General features: G+C 43.8%; 1 protein-coding gene across 2 annotated transcripts in view; it reads left to right on the top strand.

Annotated features, from left to right (window-relative positions):
* The first annotated feature begins 711 nt into the window (after positions 1-711).
* IQGAP2 (IQ motif containing GTPase activating protein 2) overlaps positions 712-16,494 on the top strand; it is a 195,886-nt gene continuing 180,103 nt past the window's right edge. For both annotated transcript variants that reach the window (XM_069962769.1, XM_069962768.1), the window contains exon 1: positions 712-923. In XM_069962769.1, coding sequence (XP_069818870.1) covers positions 878-923 — 46 coding nt within the window. In that variant the 5' untranslated portion in view covers positions 712-877. The remainder of the gene's footprint in view (positions 924-16,494) is intronic.

Here is a 16,494-nt window from a genome sequence, read left to right as displayed (position 1 = left end):
CTCGCTGCCGATGCATGGAATAGCGCAGTCAGTGTGTGGGGAACAAGGAGCAAATGAGCGCTGACAGTGCTCATTTGCTTCTCATTTTTTGCCCCGAGTAATAGGGGCTTAAGGGTATGCTCACATGTAGTGTACACACTGTGGATTTTCTATGGCTGATTTTACGCTGGAGATTTATGCTGTGTTCAATAATACTAGAATAATAACTCAATATAAATAAATGACTAAGCACACCATAAAACATACCCTAAAAGGGTTGATGATATACATATATTTGAACTACCACAATAAAAAGTACTTATATACATGTTTAACTCCTTCATGCCCTTTCTTTTAGGGTTTGGTTAAACATTTATTGGATTTGTAAAGGAAAAAAAAGTACAGTAATCGTTTGGCTTTCCATAGAAAGTAATAGGAATATACCTACATCTCAACAGGTAGAGAATTTACAAGACTGAAGGAAAAAAAAATCATTCAGTAAATTATGCTCAGTACTTATTCACTTCTACTAAAAAAATAATAAGTAATAAAGCTCAGTGCTCATTTATTACTAAATCAGACTCTTTCTGTGATAAGAAAAATCTAGTAGGTGGCGCTGATAGGTTACTGCTGCAGAACACAATGCTGTGAGCACAAGGGAAAGTCTATAGAAAGGAGAGAGAGAGAGAGGAGGAGGAGGAGGAGGGAGCAGCACAGGGGAGAAGGAGGAGGAGAGATCTCACACACTGTTACACAGCCTGAAAGCAACAGGCAGGAGAAGAAGGGACCTGAGTGCAGGATCCTGGGATCCATCTGCCCCTGAGATCTACTCGTTTTCACTGGATTGAAGCATCTTCTTCAAGAGGGAGAAGTGAAAGGTGTAGCAGCTGCTAACAGGATGCACCATGAGGAGATCTCACCCTTGCTTAGACCCAGATATGGCTGTAAGTGCATGCAATGCTTCTACCCTTCTCACCTGCAGGAGAGGTCAGAGCTGGGGGCACAAGTCCTGCCCAGACCACAGAACACCCAGATAGGACTATATGCATCATGCATGTGCTGGGGTTCCCTGTACCTCACCTGTTGCTTTAAAGTCTCACTCAGTTTCATTGTTCTGTTCTCTCAGTGGAGCAGCAAGTTTTTTGGAGGGATGTGCAGAGTTGAGCAGTTCTTTTCAGCCATGTGTGAAGCTGTTGCTTTCAGATGGGATCTCACCCTTCCAGGTGGACTCATTGTAGCCTGCAATGTTATGATTGGTCATTGTTACATGTTTTACTTACTGACATGAAGGGTGAACTTTACTAAGTTCCTATCACCTGAGCCATTGCAGGGGTGTAGCATTATATGAAGCTTGGAGATGGTGGGGGGTCAGAAGTTCTCATAACTTTTTAATATTTTAGTGGCTGAAAATTCAAGGAGCGTAATGAGATTTTAGGTTCTGTTCACATTCGAATTTTTGCTTTTAGTATTTTATTTTTAACCGCAGTGCTAGTGTAGCCTATGGTATTGTGCCTGCTGTTAAAAAAAATACGGATGTTCAACAGAAACTTCATTTTTATTGATCATTGGGATTCAGTAGATCAGACAAAGCTGTCATGATACTATAGAGTAGATTCATGTGTAAAGAATGTTTTATAGCCAAAAAATGACTTGAACTATTGAATTGCTCTTTACTGAGACTATGAGAAGCTTCTTTATCTGTTCCTTGGAAAGCTGTGTGATAACCAGTATGGCCAACAGGTACTGCAGAGTATGTAATGCAGAGTTCCTATAACCATGAACACAGAATGTGCCTACTTGTATGTTCATGCAACTCCCACTGCAGTATGGATCTATAATAATATCCAGATTTCCATTCAGGAGTCTAAGAAAGTTGGATGACAATCCCCTTACACGTTCCAACGTGGATTATATTCATTGTCGTATACACTGAAGATGGAACTAAGAAATGGTCTGAACAGGGTTTTTAGCAGTGTGACAGAAGAGGACAGCTCAAGGACATATCTTCTGCTGTTCATTGACTAGGCAGGTTCTATAGAAGTCTTCCTTATCCTGTCGTGATCATATATATGAATGTTATCAGTCGTCTCACTTTGAGATTGGAGCAGTCCAGACGAGCTGATTATAAGTGCTATATCGCAATGACGTCTGACTGCACAGTGAGTTTCATTCTGAGTGACATCGCCTTTCATTGTACTTTGACCAGAAATGTTCCATGCTCTTGATCCTATATGAGCAGACAATTGCTGTTCTGTTATCTGTGTATGTGCAGTTTGTCTATACAGTATATACCATGCATCCTATGCATAGATAGCTCAGAGGTAACATTATAATTATTACTTTTTAAAGCTGTTCCTATAGCGGTCATTCTGCACTGCTTGCCCATCGTGGTCCAGTTTCTGATACCTCAGCCTATTCAATCTCTAGGAGACCTTTTATACCTGCACATTGGTGCTTCTAGACACACAGTTTGCAGAGAACTGAAACAGCCATTAAAGTGAGGAGGGTTGCACATTGTGTGTGGGGGAAGGGGGATCAGCAATGCTGCTGCACAGGAAAAACTTTGAAGGAGTTGCAGCACTGGGGCCCATTCATTGTGCGAATAATGTACCGTCCTGGGAAGAAGATATTTCTCATTGATATTTTCTCTTTGACTTCTCCTTCTCATCATTTTTAGTGGGAAGACCACCTTTATAATTCTTCACAACACCTTCAGCATATGGCAGGTTTTCTGATAGCATGGTATATGTGTATTTTTGTATTCATATTACTGACAGCTGTCAGTTCTGGTCACCAGACCTGTGCTTGGGTGAAGACTTGTATCTGTTGTTCTGAATGCACTTGTGAGACACCAACCTGTGGCATCAGCAGTGTGCAGAGAGACTGTTACTGGGCTGTGCAGTGGTTTTCACTATAGGTAAATGACATGTTATCTAGTATTACCTGTAACTAAAAACAAAGCAGAAACATATCTAAAATGTTGGCGGGTTCCCAGAAAACGTGTAGTTATAGGAGTTGTCCCAACTGGACAACCCTTCTGCAAAAAGAAGGTTCCGCACTCCCAAAACCCTTGGTGTTCAGCCAGTGAGATATGTCACTCTGCCACTTGTGCAGCAGTGTAATACATCAGAGCCAGTCCTGCAATTCTAGGGAATGGATAGCCATTTAATACATGCTTACCCAACGCAGGCCTGAGTGGGAGACCCTATTTAAATCCAGAGTTTAAACATGTGTCTGGTGAGCTGGAGCTGTCCAGGATGAGAATGCTGGATCCAGTGAATCCAACCATCCCGTGCCCCATAGACTAAAATCGTAGCTTTGGACAGTAAAGTGACCCTGTATTATGATGTCTGCACGGGTTAGTAATGTATGTTCAAATATTAGGACATTCTGAGTCAAATATAGAGGGATTCTTGGCTTGTGATCTCCAATAATAAGCTAAAGCAGTGATTCACTACAAAGAGCACCTCTCTTTTCGTTAGACCATTCATTTTAAAGTGTTTCTGCCATCTTGACATGTCTATTTAATGGGCTTTTTTTTAATACTGGTCAGGGTCTGGTGGGCATTCAGACCCCCACTGATAGCTTAATGCTTCTCCAGCTTCATTTAGGCAAAGTGCTTCTCTCCACATCTTGCTGGTTGTTTCTTAGTGAGCCTAAGCAACCATCTTCTACAGCAACAAGCACAACAAGAAGAGAAACACTTGGGCTACATTCACATGTCCATTTGTTTTTAAGGATGAAAATCTGTCTACTCTCATTTTTATCTGCAAAAAAAAGTCTGTATTGCATCCATAGTGTCTTCCGTATTGTAATCCGTTCCGGAAAAAATGGGAGTGGCAAAAATGGTTGTCATTAGCTGTCCCATTCGCCCCTAAAAAGGTCACATAGTCATCGGGGGTCCCATTTTACAGTCATAAAATGCTTGCCAGGACATTTCTGGCAGGAGGAGCTTGGTGATTTCCTAAAAAATGGATCTGTGATACAAATGGTTTCGTAGATTGCAATGCACTCTCTGCAAATTTTGCACTGTCCATAATCTTCTATTGGGGTGTCTGTTCCGTAATTACAGACCGTATTACAACACTTCCTTTTTTTTTTCTTTTGGATTGCGAATCTGCAATATGAGTAGATCAATTAAAAATATTGGGTTGTAATAGATTCCGTATTTCCTGGTCCATAAAAACGGATGAAAAATACTGCCGTGTGAATATAGCTTTAGCCACGTGCTTCTCTCATCCACTTTAAGAAAAGGATTGTGAAGGATGAATTGCCCACGCCAACCAAGCAGATCTTGATTGATCATAACAAACTGCTTGCTCTGGGCAACTGCTCCACTATGCATTTGTACTAGTGTGAACTCGGCTTTGTGCCAGTATTTCTGGTGCCATTTTCCTGCTGGTGGCCAGCGTTTGTGCCTCATAAACTGCAGATCTGATAGCTGCTCCTCTGTATTCTGCATAATGCATTATAAAGGGATCAGGTTGACTACATTGCCATGTAAAATGGCCAAAGCTTTGTAAATCAATTTCTCCTCTCTGACAGGTTTATGCCACGGCTCACAATGAGTAATGCCTGGATGAAATGGCACTTTATAGATAATAAAGCATAGCGCTAATGAAAATTATGCTCTAGTATTTCTGGCCCCTGAGATTTGTTGGTCACGTGACGGTGGGTTTAATGTAATGTACACTTCTTAATGCTGTCTCCCTTCTTGTGTCCTTGTGAATGCTCTTGATACTTCTTACCATATGCAACATTGTGAACCAAAATTCTGTATTCTAGTCCTTCTAGAATAGACTCTGTAACCTCTTACATTTGTGGAGCTGTAATATCCGGTGCAGAATGTAGACTATGTTCTTATCGGCATCAGAGGCTCTGTTCACAGGCTTCTATAGCTTTCGACATGGGAAAAATAGTGCTGCATACAGTGTTCAACTTTCTGAGTAAGTGGCCGACTTCATAATAAGCCCGTGGGGTCTGTTAAGCACCCCTTGTGTCCTTCATACAACAAATTTAAGTCCCTATTACACTAAGCGATTATCGGCTGTGTTTGTCCGATACCGACTGTTATGGCTGATAATCGTTTAGCGTAATAGAAGACAGCGATCAGCCGACATGCACGATGTTGGCTCATCGTTGTCTTTCAACATGTTGAAAGACCAGCGATCACCATAGCAGTGATACGCTGCCATCGCTCCGTGGGCTGCCCGGAGGATCCAGCGATCACCCGGGCAGGCCCCCCCCCCTGCGGCCCCCTGCTACTACCCGCTCGTAGAACGATGAGCGGTGAACGAGGAGCAAGTGAGCGTTGACCTGACAGGTTGACATTTGTTTGCTCCTCTGAATCGCCCTGTGTAATAGGGGCTTTACAGTTATAAATGGAAGCTACCAAGGGAATCTGTCAGATCCCTACCAGGTGGAGCTGCAGATAGGTGTGGCATTTCAGCTTCCAGGGACAATACTATAAACTCATAGCTGTGGCACTTAAGCTTCTGAGGAAAAATGCAGTTTTATATCTTTGTAAACGGCCATGCATTTAAGCTGGCCATCCAGATGTCTGCACCAATTTGAGGACCAGACAACCTTCTTATGTGAATGGTGTTGGCAGAATGTTAAAGGAGATGAGGACTGGGCATTTGGATTCAACATGCCCCTTCATTTTGTTTTCAGAAGTCTGGCAGCAGCTTGCTTTTCATCTCCCTATTGAAAAATCTTTAACACACATCACATGCATAAATGTTGGCCATCGGCCTTCAGCTATCCTAGGTTTATGGCCATTAAATATGTATACCTGGGTAGGAAGGAGTGTGTTTACAGAGAGTGCAGAATAAGCGCACGCTGGACATGTCTGTTGGTATTTAGATATTAGTGGAACAAAGCATTGGGTTGTAATCCAACGTGATTCCTCCTTACCCCTACAACAAACTCCAGATTATATGGTTGACATTGTTTAGAGAAGAACTGCACTTTACTTGATAATTTTAGAGATAAGGGCTCATATTCTGAGCGAATCTATGTTTCGACTTGGACTCATTTTTTGAGTTAGAATAATTAAATCTATTGATGCGAGAAATGGCCCAAACATAGTCAACAGATACATTGTCATTCTGTTTTTGTCAAAGTAACTATGCCATGGAGTACACAAAGGTGATGTGAACCCTGCTAACTGATTTATTAAGTGTGTGACAGTCTTTCTCACCCCCCCCAATACATATAATTTTAGAATATATATTTTTGACTCTTATCAACCACAATTGAAACTTTTTTTTAATCCAGAGAGTTAACTGCTGAAAAACAAGATTGGAATTTTGACCAATATATGTTTTAGGAACACTGCCATCTATATACCGCAATGGCTGTGTTCCCCCACGAAATCTTTAATGAAATTTAATATATATGTTAATGATTTTGAAATGTATTGTTTGCGACTTTCATTCATTTGTGTTTTGCTTTTTACATTTGTTTGTTTATATATATATATATATATATATATATATATATATATATATATATACATATTTATTTATTTATTTATTTTTAATATTGCATGTTTTCTTAAAACGAAATCTTGTACTGTAGTTTGATATTTACAAGAGGCTTCTCCTGGGAGAACATATGCATCCGGTGAATGATTTGCACAAACCTTACTTTGCAATAGAAGTTATGCTTGAGCCAGCAGTGTCTGCATGTGATTTGTACACTTGTACTATGATCTTGTGAACTATTTATTCAGTGCATAGGGCTCTCATGACTTCAGTGCAGCATGTTAAGTACGTTCTTTTCCTGTCGTTCAGAGACGATTCTCAGGAAGTGGTTTGGGTGTCACTAACTGATCTCTTGTGACCAAAGTGTAAAATTAAAAATCTTCATAAATATAAAAATAGCCAAACCAACAAGAGGGCCTGTCTGCTACCTGGACACGTCAGTCTTAGCAAAAGTGTATTTCCTATGTAATAACTGCTTCAGCTGTCCAGGCACAATGGGAGCTGTAGATTTGCCACAAGTTTGGTAACACTGACTGACAACAATCTGAAGGCACATGACGTTATCATTGTGAGTAGTAGTAAGTGAATCTGTCAAAATGTTTGAGTTTGGCAATGTTATCGGATATACAAATGCTTGGCGTTTGATTCTCTGCTGGGTCCTAGGGTTGCCAGGAACACATGGATACAGCCTATAGTCTATGGCTCTATCCGTGTTTTCCAGGACTCCCTAGAGTGGCATTCACATTCGGCAGCAGCGGTGAATCAAATTCAGGGTTTGGATAACAATTGCTAATTAGTCATTAGTTATGATTATTGTCAAGTTTAAGTGCAGGAAACAAAACCATTGTTTAGTGTTGTCATAATTAATTGTGTTCATATAATCACTGCTAATGATACAGTATCGGTAAATGGTACTTGCTGATGGAAATGCACATCCCATACTCTAAACCAGGGGTACTCAACAACTTTTAGTGAAGGTCCACTTACCGGGGTCTATAGTCAGGTGAAGGTCCGAGCTGAACATCGTTTCACAAACGTTCAACTATTTACATACAGAATTGCTGCTTATTAGCGGGAAAACTGGCATTTTTTCCTCTCTAACCAGCCCTTTGATATAAGCTACAAAGGGGGTGACTGCCCTGGTAGTGTATAGCACCCCTGTGTGCTCTCCCCCAGTAGTGTATAGCACCCCTGTGCTCTCCCCCTGTAGAATATAGCCCCCTGTGAGGGCCCCCTGTGATCTCCCCCCAGTAGTATATAGCCCCCTGTGAGCTCCCCCCAGTAGTATATAGCTCCCCCCAGTAGTATATAGCACCCCTGTGCTCTCCCCCTGTAGTATATAGCCCCCTGTGAGGTCCCCCCAGTAGTATATATAGGCCCCCTTTTGCTCTCCCCCTGTGATCTCCCCCCAGTAGTATATAGCCCCCCGTGCTCTCCCCCTGTAGTATATAGCCCCTGTGATCTCCCCCCAGTAGTATATAGCCCCCTGTGCTCTCCCACTGTAGTATATAGCCCCCTGTGCTCTCCCACTGTAGTATATAGCCCCCTGTGCTCTCCCACTGTAGTATATAGCCCCCTGTGAGGTCCCCCCAGTAGTATATAGGCCCCCTGTGCTCTCCCCCCAGTAGTATATAGCCCCCTGTGCGCTCTACCCTTATAGATGGCCCCCAGAGAAAAAACAAAAACAAACCCCAACTCACCTAGCACCTCGCTCCCCCGCTGCGCCTGTCTTCTCTTCTCCAGTCGGTCCGGCCCCCGGCTGATACGCTCTCTGGGGATGTCCTGGGGATTTCCCAGCAGAGCGCGCCCCACTGACCTCAGTGTACGCCGTCGGCCTGCACTCCCGGTAGAGCAGGCCGACGGCGTACACTAAGGTCAGTGGTGCGCGCTCTGCTGGGAAATCCCCGGGACATCCCCAGAGAGCGCCTATCAGCCGGGGCCGGACCGACACTGCCCCCAGCCCCACAGGCGTACTGCAACCTAGGGACAGTATGCCTATGGGGCGGGAGGCAGTGCGGTGGGGAGCGGGACCTCCTAACTGTCCCGGAACGGAATGGATCCGGGGCAGTTTGGAGGTCTGACCAGGGGTCCGGACAGCTGGCCTCCGCGGTCCGGGTTCGGACAGCGGTCCGCCAGTTGAGGACCCCTGCTCTAAACGATTTTTCAAAACAGGATTTTTCTAGTAAACTGTCCTAATATGCATGTGGGCCTTCCTATTCTCCCCTGACAGATGATTTTTTTTTTTCCTATCCGAGCATCCATATACAGTATATAGGTAAATTGTGTGACAGGTCCCTACCTATCAGAACTTCTGATGCACTTCTATAACATGTCAGATTGATGCAGATTCTTCAAAGGATGTATTCTCTGGGGAAGGATAGATGTAGACTGACAGTATGCAGGGGTGGATTAACTTTACTATAGGCCTGGGATGTTAAACCCCCCCCCCCCCCCACACTCCACTCTCCCCCCCCACTCCACTCTAACTATGGCAGCACTAGCATGATGTTTACAGTACGGGATAGATAATGTCATGATGCCCTGATTTGTGCAAAACTGAGGTTAAAAAAAGCAGCGACTGTTTGCAAATCATGACAGATGTGTAGCCAGGGGCAGTACACCACTAAAAGTATAAGACTAGGTAGCCATGCACCCCCCCCCCCCCTCCGCCCAGTTGTGATGGCAACTGTATTATACCCAATCAGTATTATGCAAGTGTACCATAAACAGGGTAGGATTTATGCAAGAAATTTTGTAAAAAGAAAAAAAAGTGCTGCAGAATCTGTTGGCGCTATACTAATAATAATAATAGAAATAATAATTAAAAAAATAATATAATATATAATAATAATAGTTATTGTTGCTGTTATTATTTACACCAACCAGTGTGCAGTTGTGACTGTGCTTAATGTCAGGTCTGATAGGAGATTATCTGAAATCACCTCATTATCTGACCTTCTAAAAATCTGTTTGCAAATGATGTTTGAAAACAAAGAAAGATGACAGTAGGGGTTACTATTTGTTTCAAACGCAGCAGGGTTACTATTTGTGTAAAGGGGTAATTCAAGGGGCACTCTCTCTTTATAAAATAAACTTTAAATAAGTCAAAACTTTATTGGTGGAGAGTAGAGATGAGCGAACCTGGAGCATGCTGGAGTTCATCCAAACCCGAACGTTCGGCATTTGATTAGCGGTGGCTGCTGAAGTTGGATAAAGCCCTAAGGCATTGTGGAAATCATGGATATAGTCATTGGCTGTATCCATGTTTTCCAGACAACCTTAGGGCTTTATCCAACTTCAGCAGCCCCCGCTTATCAAATGCCGAACGCTCAGGTTTGAATGAACTCGAGCATGCTCGAGATTCCCCTCAGTGACGTATCCCTGCTTTGCAATGGGGGTACCAGGCCTGCCTCCAGTGTTCGGAGTCGGGCCAGTGCTCAAGCAGAAAATGGCTTTTGACATGTCTCACTAGGTTATTTTGAAAGAATACTTGTGGGTGACAGGGACACGGGGCCTCTTGGGTTTTTTTTCCTGGTGGAAGATATTGGGAAAGCATGGAGCAGCAGCTTACCCCCTCCCTTCCTAATTCGGAGCACAGAAATGTTGGGCTGAGAGTGTTCGTTCAGCTGACAGCTTTGTAATATCTATGGCAAGCCTTGGCCAGATTCATTACGGAATAATTTTAGGAAAAAGAACTATTTTTAATCTATAAAAGATTTATTTGTTGTTGCCAATGGCTGCTATAAAGGGGCAATAAGTCCAGGTCGTCTGGCTGAGGCTGATAACTTAGACCTGGTTTGTGTTCCCTTCCCTCTCATCATTATGCGGAGAGCACTTGATCTGCCATGACGGATAATGAGGTAAACATGCCTGAAGAATATTTACACCGTCTTCTCGGTAATCTGTTGGGACTCGTGAAAAACAGAAAAGCTTAACAACTGTAAGGAGTATATAAACAGCAGATGTCAATGGCTACGTTAAAGCAACATTTCTCTTTTATAGGCAGGTTTTTATGGTGAATTTGTGGATTCCTTTAGTGTATGGAGACTGTTTTATGCTTATGATTTGTGTTATGTTTTCGGGCCTATTCCATCCGGCATCCAGTTTATTAAGAATTGTATGATAATAAGACAAGGCCGTAGTTTTACTCCGGAAAGCTGACCTTTCACTTTTTCTTTAGTTTCTTTGCAATTTCTGTGATGTTTAACCTTCTGGAGATGAACAAGCCTTGAGTACACTCGGGTTTGTCCGGACCCAAACACACAGCATTTGATTACCGGTGGCCTAATGAAGTTGGATGCAGCCCTAAGGGCCCTATTCCACCGGACGATTATCGTTCATATTATCGTTAAATCGTTCGAATCTAAACGATAATCGTTCGGTTGAAATGCAGTTAACAATTAACGACCGAACGAGAAATCGTTGATCGCTTTATAAGACCTGGACCTGTTTTTATCGTTGCTCGTTCGCAAATCGTTCGCATTGAATAAGACGCCGTTCGGCCGTTCGCAGTAGATACGAACGCAATAGCGAAGAAAAAAATGATAGCAAATACGATCATAAGTAACGATTATTGTTCCATGGAAATGAGTGAACATTTTCAGTTCTTTCACAATAGCGGTCGTTTGAGATTGGTAATCGTTAACGATTATGCGAACGATAATCGTACGGTGGAATAGGTCCCTAAGGCTTCCTGAAAAATATGTATACAACCATAGGCCAGGTTCACATTCTGTAAGATAGCGACCGTCCGTTGGAGTGTGCCCGCATTCCATTTAACTATAGGCGAAAATGTAAAGTGCAGCCGGAGCCACACTGTACATTGTCTGCTCTGTCAGTCTTGAATAGCGGTCGCACAAAACTGACATGTCAGTTTTCTGTGCGGCCGCTTGGAATGCTGGCCGTATTGTATACACTCCGGCCGGGATTCCAAAGACTTAAATAAGATTGGCCAATTTATTAAATAACGGCTGTGGTTGCAAAACTGCAACTACGGCCGTTATTTAATAAACTTTCACATTGTGTGAACTTATATTTTTTAGGGCTTCCTAGGACTGCATCAAACTTCTTCAGCCATTAAAAAGAAAGCACACAGTGTTTGATTTTCAAAGTGTAATGTGTAACCTTTAAAAACTTTTGACATGTCACCCAGATATGAAAATGGAGATCCAACGGCACCATGAAATGAAGTCCATAAACACAGCCTGTGCAGGTAAATGCACTGTGGAAAAATGACATTCCCACTGTTGGCAAAAATCCCAAGATTTTATTGCAATGCTTGACAGTGCCTCTATGGTCATAACGACGCTGTTGTACAATGGACATGCAATAAAATCTTTGGCTTTCTGCTTCAAAATTGGAAACTGTTAGATTCCATCATTGTCACACAAATATGTCAAAAGTTTTGATCAGGCTGCTCAAGGGTGTTCAGGTCCCAACTAGGGATGGTTCGAACCCTCCGAGGTTCCGGTTCGTATGAACCCGAATGCTCGGCATCAGATTCCCGCTGTCTGCCCGCTCCATGGAGCGGGTGGATACAGCGGGAGGACCGCCTGGAAAACTGGGATACAGCCTATGGCTATGGCTGTATCTCAGTTTTCCAGGCGGTCCTCCCGCTGGATCCGCCCGTTGCACGGAGCGGGCAGACAGCGGGAAGCATTACCGAGAGTTCGGGTTCGTACGAACCCGAACCGAACTCTGTTTGGACCATGCCTAGTCCCAACTGCTCACAAGAGCCAGAAGAAGCACATGGCAGAGCAATTAACTGGCTGGATCACTGGTCTCATGGCAAAGATTATAATGTACCCCCCTATAATGGTGCCTACATATGACTTGGATCATGAGCCTTGGGTCATCTCCCCTCCCTTTTGTTTGTTATATGTATTTCCTCTCTGCCTCACCCAAGGGTGAAGAGGATAAAACAATGAAAGCCAATGCCCTCTATTTATAGCAGCCACATGGTCTGCCTCCATGTAACCTCTGTCCTCGGGTGCTGCAATCAGTTCCATTACATTCAAGGGGTGTTTGACACTTGTATAAATTGGTTTTGCTTGTAGACCTTTGATCCTTTGTGTTCTGTGTGTAACTTTGGCTTGCACTACCCTACTTCTATTGAATAAACTCAAAGCAGAATGTAGTCCCTAATGTCTGACAGGTCAGGTCGGAGCTATTGCTTTCATGATGTGATACCTCAGCATTCTATACATAGTGATCAGAAGGAAATTCCCATAGTGGCAAATAGCTGTTAGTGTATGTATGTATATATATATATATATATATATATATATATATATATATATATATATATATATATATTATATATAATATGTATTGTGTTTTTGTTTTTTTATTAAAAGAAATAGCTAAGCATGTAAATGAAAAACTTACAAAAGCTTGAATGATATATAGGTATATGTGTAAAACAATCCTCTACCTCAATAGAATAACTCGATACGTAATGAAATGTCAATGAGTAAGCAAAGGGCTTGTAATAGATGTGTGCACGCATGAGACTTATGACCTCCTTTTAGCTTCTGCACGAGTTGTGGCTTTTTCCTATGAAATAGGGTAGTAGGGTGGAACTGTGTGTCATAATGTCGATTGCTAATCCAGTTACTGTTCATTTGAGTCGGCTATAAAATAAATTGAGGGACAGAATTCACAAAGTGGATGACCTCCAAGTAAAACTCTCAGAAATATCACTGATGGCTGTGGTAAAGGGTTCATCCTGTACACACTGGGGTAGATTTATCAAACATGGTGTAAAGTGAGACTGGCTCAGTTGCCCCTAGCAACCAATCAGATTCCACTTTTCATTCCTCACAGGCTCTTTGGAAAATAAAAGGTGGAATCTGATTGGTTGCTAGGGGCAACTGAGACAGTTTCACTCTACACCAGGGGTACTCAACAACTTTTAGTGAAGGTCCACTTACCGGGGTCAATTGTCAGGTGAAGGTCCAAGCTGAACATCAGTAGGAAACGTGTTTTGTTACTTTGTCACAAACGTTCAACTATTTATATACAGAATTGCTGCTTATTAGCGGGGAAACTGGCATTTTTTCTCTCTCACCAGGCCTTTGATATTAGGTACAAAGGGGGTGACTGCCCTGGTAATATATAGCCCCCCTGTTGCTCCCCCAGTAGTGTATAGCCCCCCCCTGTGCGCTCTCCCTCAGTAGTATATAGCCCCCTGTTGCTCCCCCAGTAGTATATAGCCCCCCTTTGCACTCTCCCCCTGTAGTATATAGCCCCCTGTGAGCTCCCCCCAGTAGTATATAGCCTCCCCGTGCGCTCTCCCCCTGTAGAATATAGCCCCCTGTGAGCTCTCCCCAGTAGTATATAGCCCCCCTGTGCGCTCTCCCCCTGTAGTATATAGCCCCCTGTGCGCTGTCCCCCAGTAGTATATAGCCCCCTGTGAGCTCCCCCCAGTAGTATATAGCCCCCCTGTGCTCTCCCCCGTAGTATATAGCCCCCTGTGAGGTCCCCCCCAGTAGTATATAGCCCCCCTTGTGCTTTCCCCCGCTAGTATATAGCCCCTGTGAGGTCCCCCCTGTAGTATATAACCCCCTGTGCGCTCCCCCCAGTAGTATATAGCCCCCTCAGTAGTATATAGCCCCCTGTGAGGTCCCCCCTGTAGTATATAGCCCCCTGTGCGCTCCCCCCAGTAGTATATAGCCCCCTCAGTAGTATATAGCCCCCTGTGAGGTCTCCCCTGTAGTATATAGCCCCCTGTGCGCTCCCCCCAGTAGTATATAGCCTTCTCAGTAGTATATAGCCCCCTGTGAGGTCGCCCCTGTAGTATATAGCCCCCTGTGCGCTCCCCCCAGTAGTATATAGCCCCCTCAGTAGTATATAGCCCCCTGTGAGGTCCCCCCTGTAGTATATAGTCCACCTTTGCGCTCTCCCCTTGTAGATGCCCCCCAGACAGAAAAAAAAAATAACAAAAACAACTCACCTAGCACCTCGTTCCCCGCTGCGGCTGTCTTCTTCTCTTCCCGTCGGTCCGGCCCCCGGCTGATACGCGCTCTGTAGGGATGTCCCGGGGATTCCCCAGCAGGGCGCGCATCAGTGACCTCAGCGTACGCCGCCGGCCTGCACTTCCGGGAAGGACAGGCCGGCAGCATACACTGAGGTCTGTGGTGCGCACTCTGCTGGGGAATCCCCGGGACATCCTACAGAGCGCGTATCAGCCGGGGGCCGGACCGACACTGCCCCCAGCCCCACAGGCGTACTGACATCTAAGGACAGTACGCCTATGGGGAGGGAGGCAGTGCGGTGGGGAGCGGGACCTCCTAACCGCCCCGGGACGGACCGGATCCGGGGAGGTTAGGAGGTCTGACCAGGGGTCCGGACAGCTGGCCTCCGCGGTCCGGGTTCGGACCGCGGTCCGCCAGTTGAGGACTCCTGCTCTACACCATGTTTGATAAATCTCCCCACCCCATCTACAAATTCTGCCGCTTTTGGTATAGTACACAACTGCATGGAGGCAGTCCCTCAGGTTGGTTGTAGGGCTCAAATGGACTAAAGATTTAATTGACTCCTTATTCTTTCTCTTGGCCTCCTCCACACATACAAGGCGTTGTCAGAGGGTTATTTTTATTTTTTCTATACAGAAACGAATTTAAAATCCTGTAACAAATGGTATAAATGTCAAGTGCAGTGCAAGAAACCACAACATGGACGAGGAAAGCAAGCAACAAGCCTAAAGGTCTCAGATTGGGTGCTGGGGTAGCAGAAAAGCATGAGATGCTCCGGTCTTTTGGGTGAGGTGATGTAATGGCATTGACATAACATATTTGAAGCATTTTGACACTGCGCCCGTCCCATCTGTGAATTCCCTGGCCGTACATTTTTCTTTTAATATCCGCTATGCCTGACACTTGCTTTCACCAGGTCTATTGTCATTATCAGTGGTTTAGTAATTTGCGCTTGCTCTATTATGTATTAAGCTCGAAAGCAGAACAACTCAATCCATCAAGCTGCAGACACTCCTCCTCAGAACACTAAACTTTTTCCCAGACAATCTTCCTGTTCCTCCACAATTAGCAGAGATGTAAAAGATCATGTATCAGGTGTAGAACGTCTGGGGAGGAAGATGACCCATCAGATTAGTGGTTTTGGATTCCACACTGTCCTCCATTGTATGGTCTGCGAGACGTCCATCTTTATTACACTGCAGTAAGGGAAGAATATCAATAATAAACTATGTGTCATGTCTCCAAAACCATAAAAAAACTCTATGAAAAAATAGATCTTTCACACAATGAATCCTCTGAGTTGTCTAAGATTAAAGTCTGTTTTTTTTTCTTTTCCTAGACTAAACTGCAATTTTAGATGGAGCCCAAACATCAGTTTGAGGCTGTTCCCTAACCTTGGAAAATACCTTTTTAAGTTTTATTTTTAATCTAAAATGTTAAAGGAGTTGTCCGGGTTAATAAGATGTTTTAATACATGGTTGTTCGCTTGTAAGAATAAAAATTAGTGATAATCACCCCCCAAAGTTCCCCTTCCAGTCCCCCGTTCAACATTGCTAGTTCTTGCTTGGAGCTGCCTGCGCAGCTAATAACTTATTAAGGTGTGGCATCACTGTTTAAAATTTTGTAAACCTGGATAAGGTTTGGGTTTACTGCACTCAGGATAGCTAATCAGTCACTGAACAGTGGGGTGCCAACACCTGGCAACCATGCCAATTAGTTTTTTGGGGCCCACTCTGCGCTGTAAATAGAGTTTTTCTCTGTTCACTATCTAGTGGTGGCGATATGTAACTGGAGCTCAGCTCCTGTTCAAGAAAATAATAGCCGAACTGCAAATACAAGTTACCAGTGCCTCTCAGTGAACGTAGACCACCTCCATTCACTGTGTAATGTGGGTGCCAAAGAATGGATCGACACAGATGCCAGGTGTGGGCACCCTGATGTTTTGCCCCCCAAAAAACCTTTAACATCTTTAGGAGAAGTCCAGCGAAAATTTTTATTAAAGTATTATAATGCCCCCCAAAAGTTATACAAATCACCAATATACACTTATT

This window comes from Dendropsophus ebraccatus, chromosome 3, assembly GCF_027789765.1.
Source record: "Dendropsophus ebraccatus isolate aDenEbr1 chromosome 3, aDenEbr1.pat, whole genome shotgun sequence".
NCBI lineage: Eukaryota > Metazoa > Chordata > Amphibia > Anura > Hylidae > Dendropsophus > Dendropsophus ebraccatus.
The sequence above is the reverse complement of the archived record's forward strand: the minus strand, read 5'-3'. Positions and strand labels throughout refer to the sequence as shown.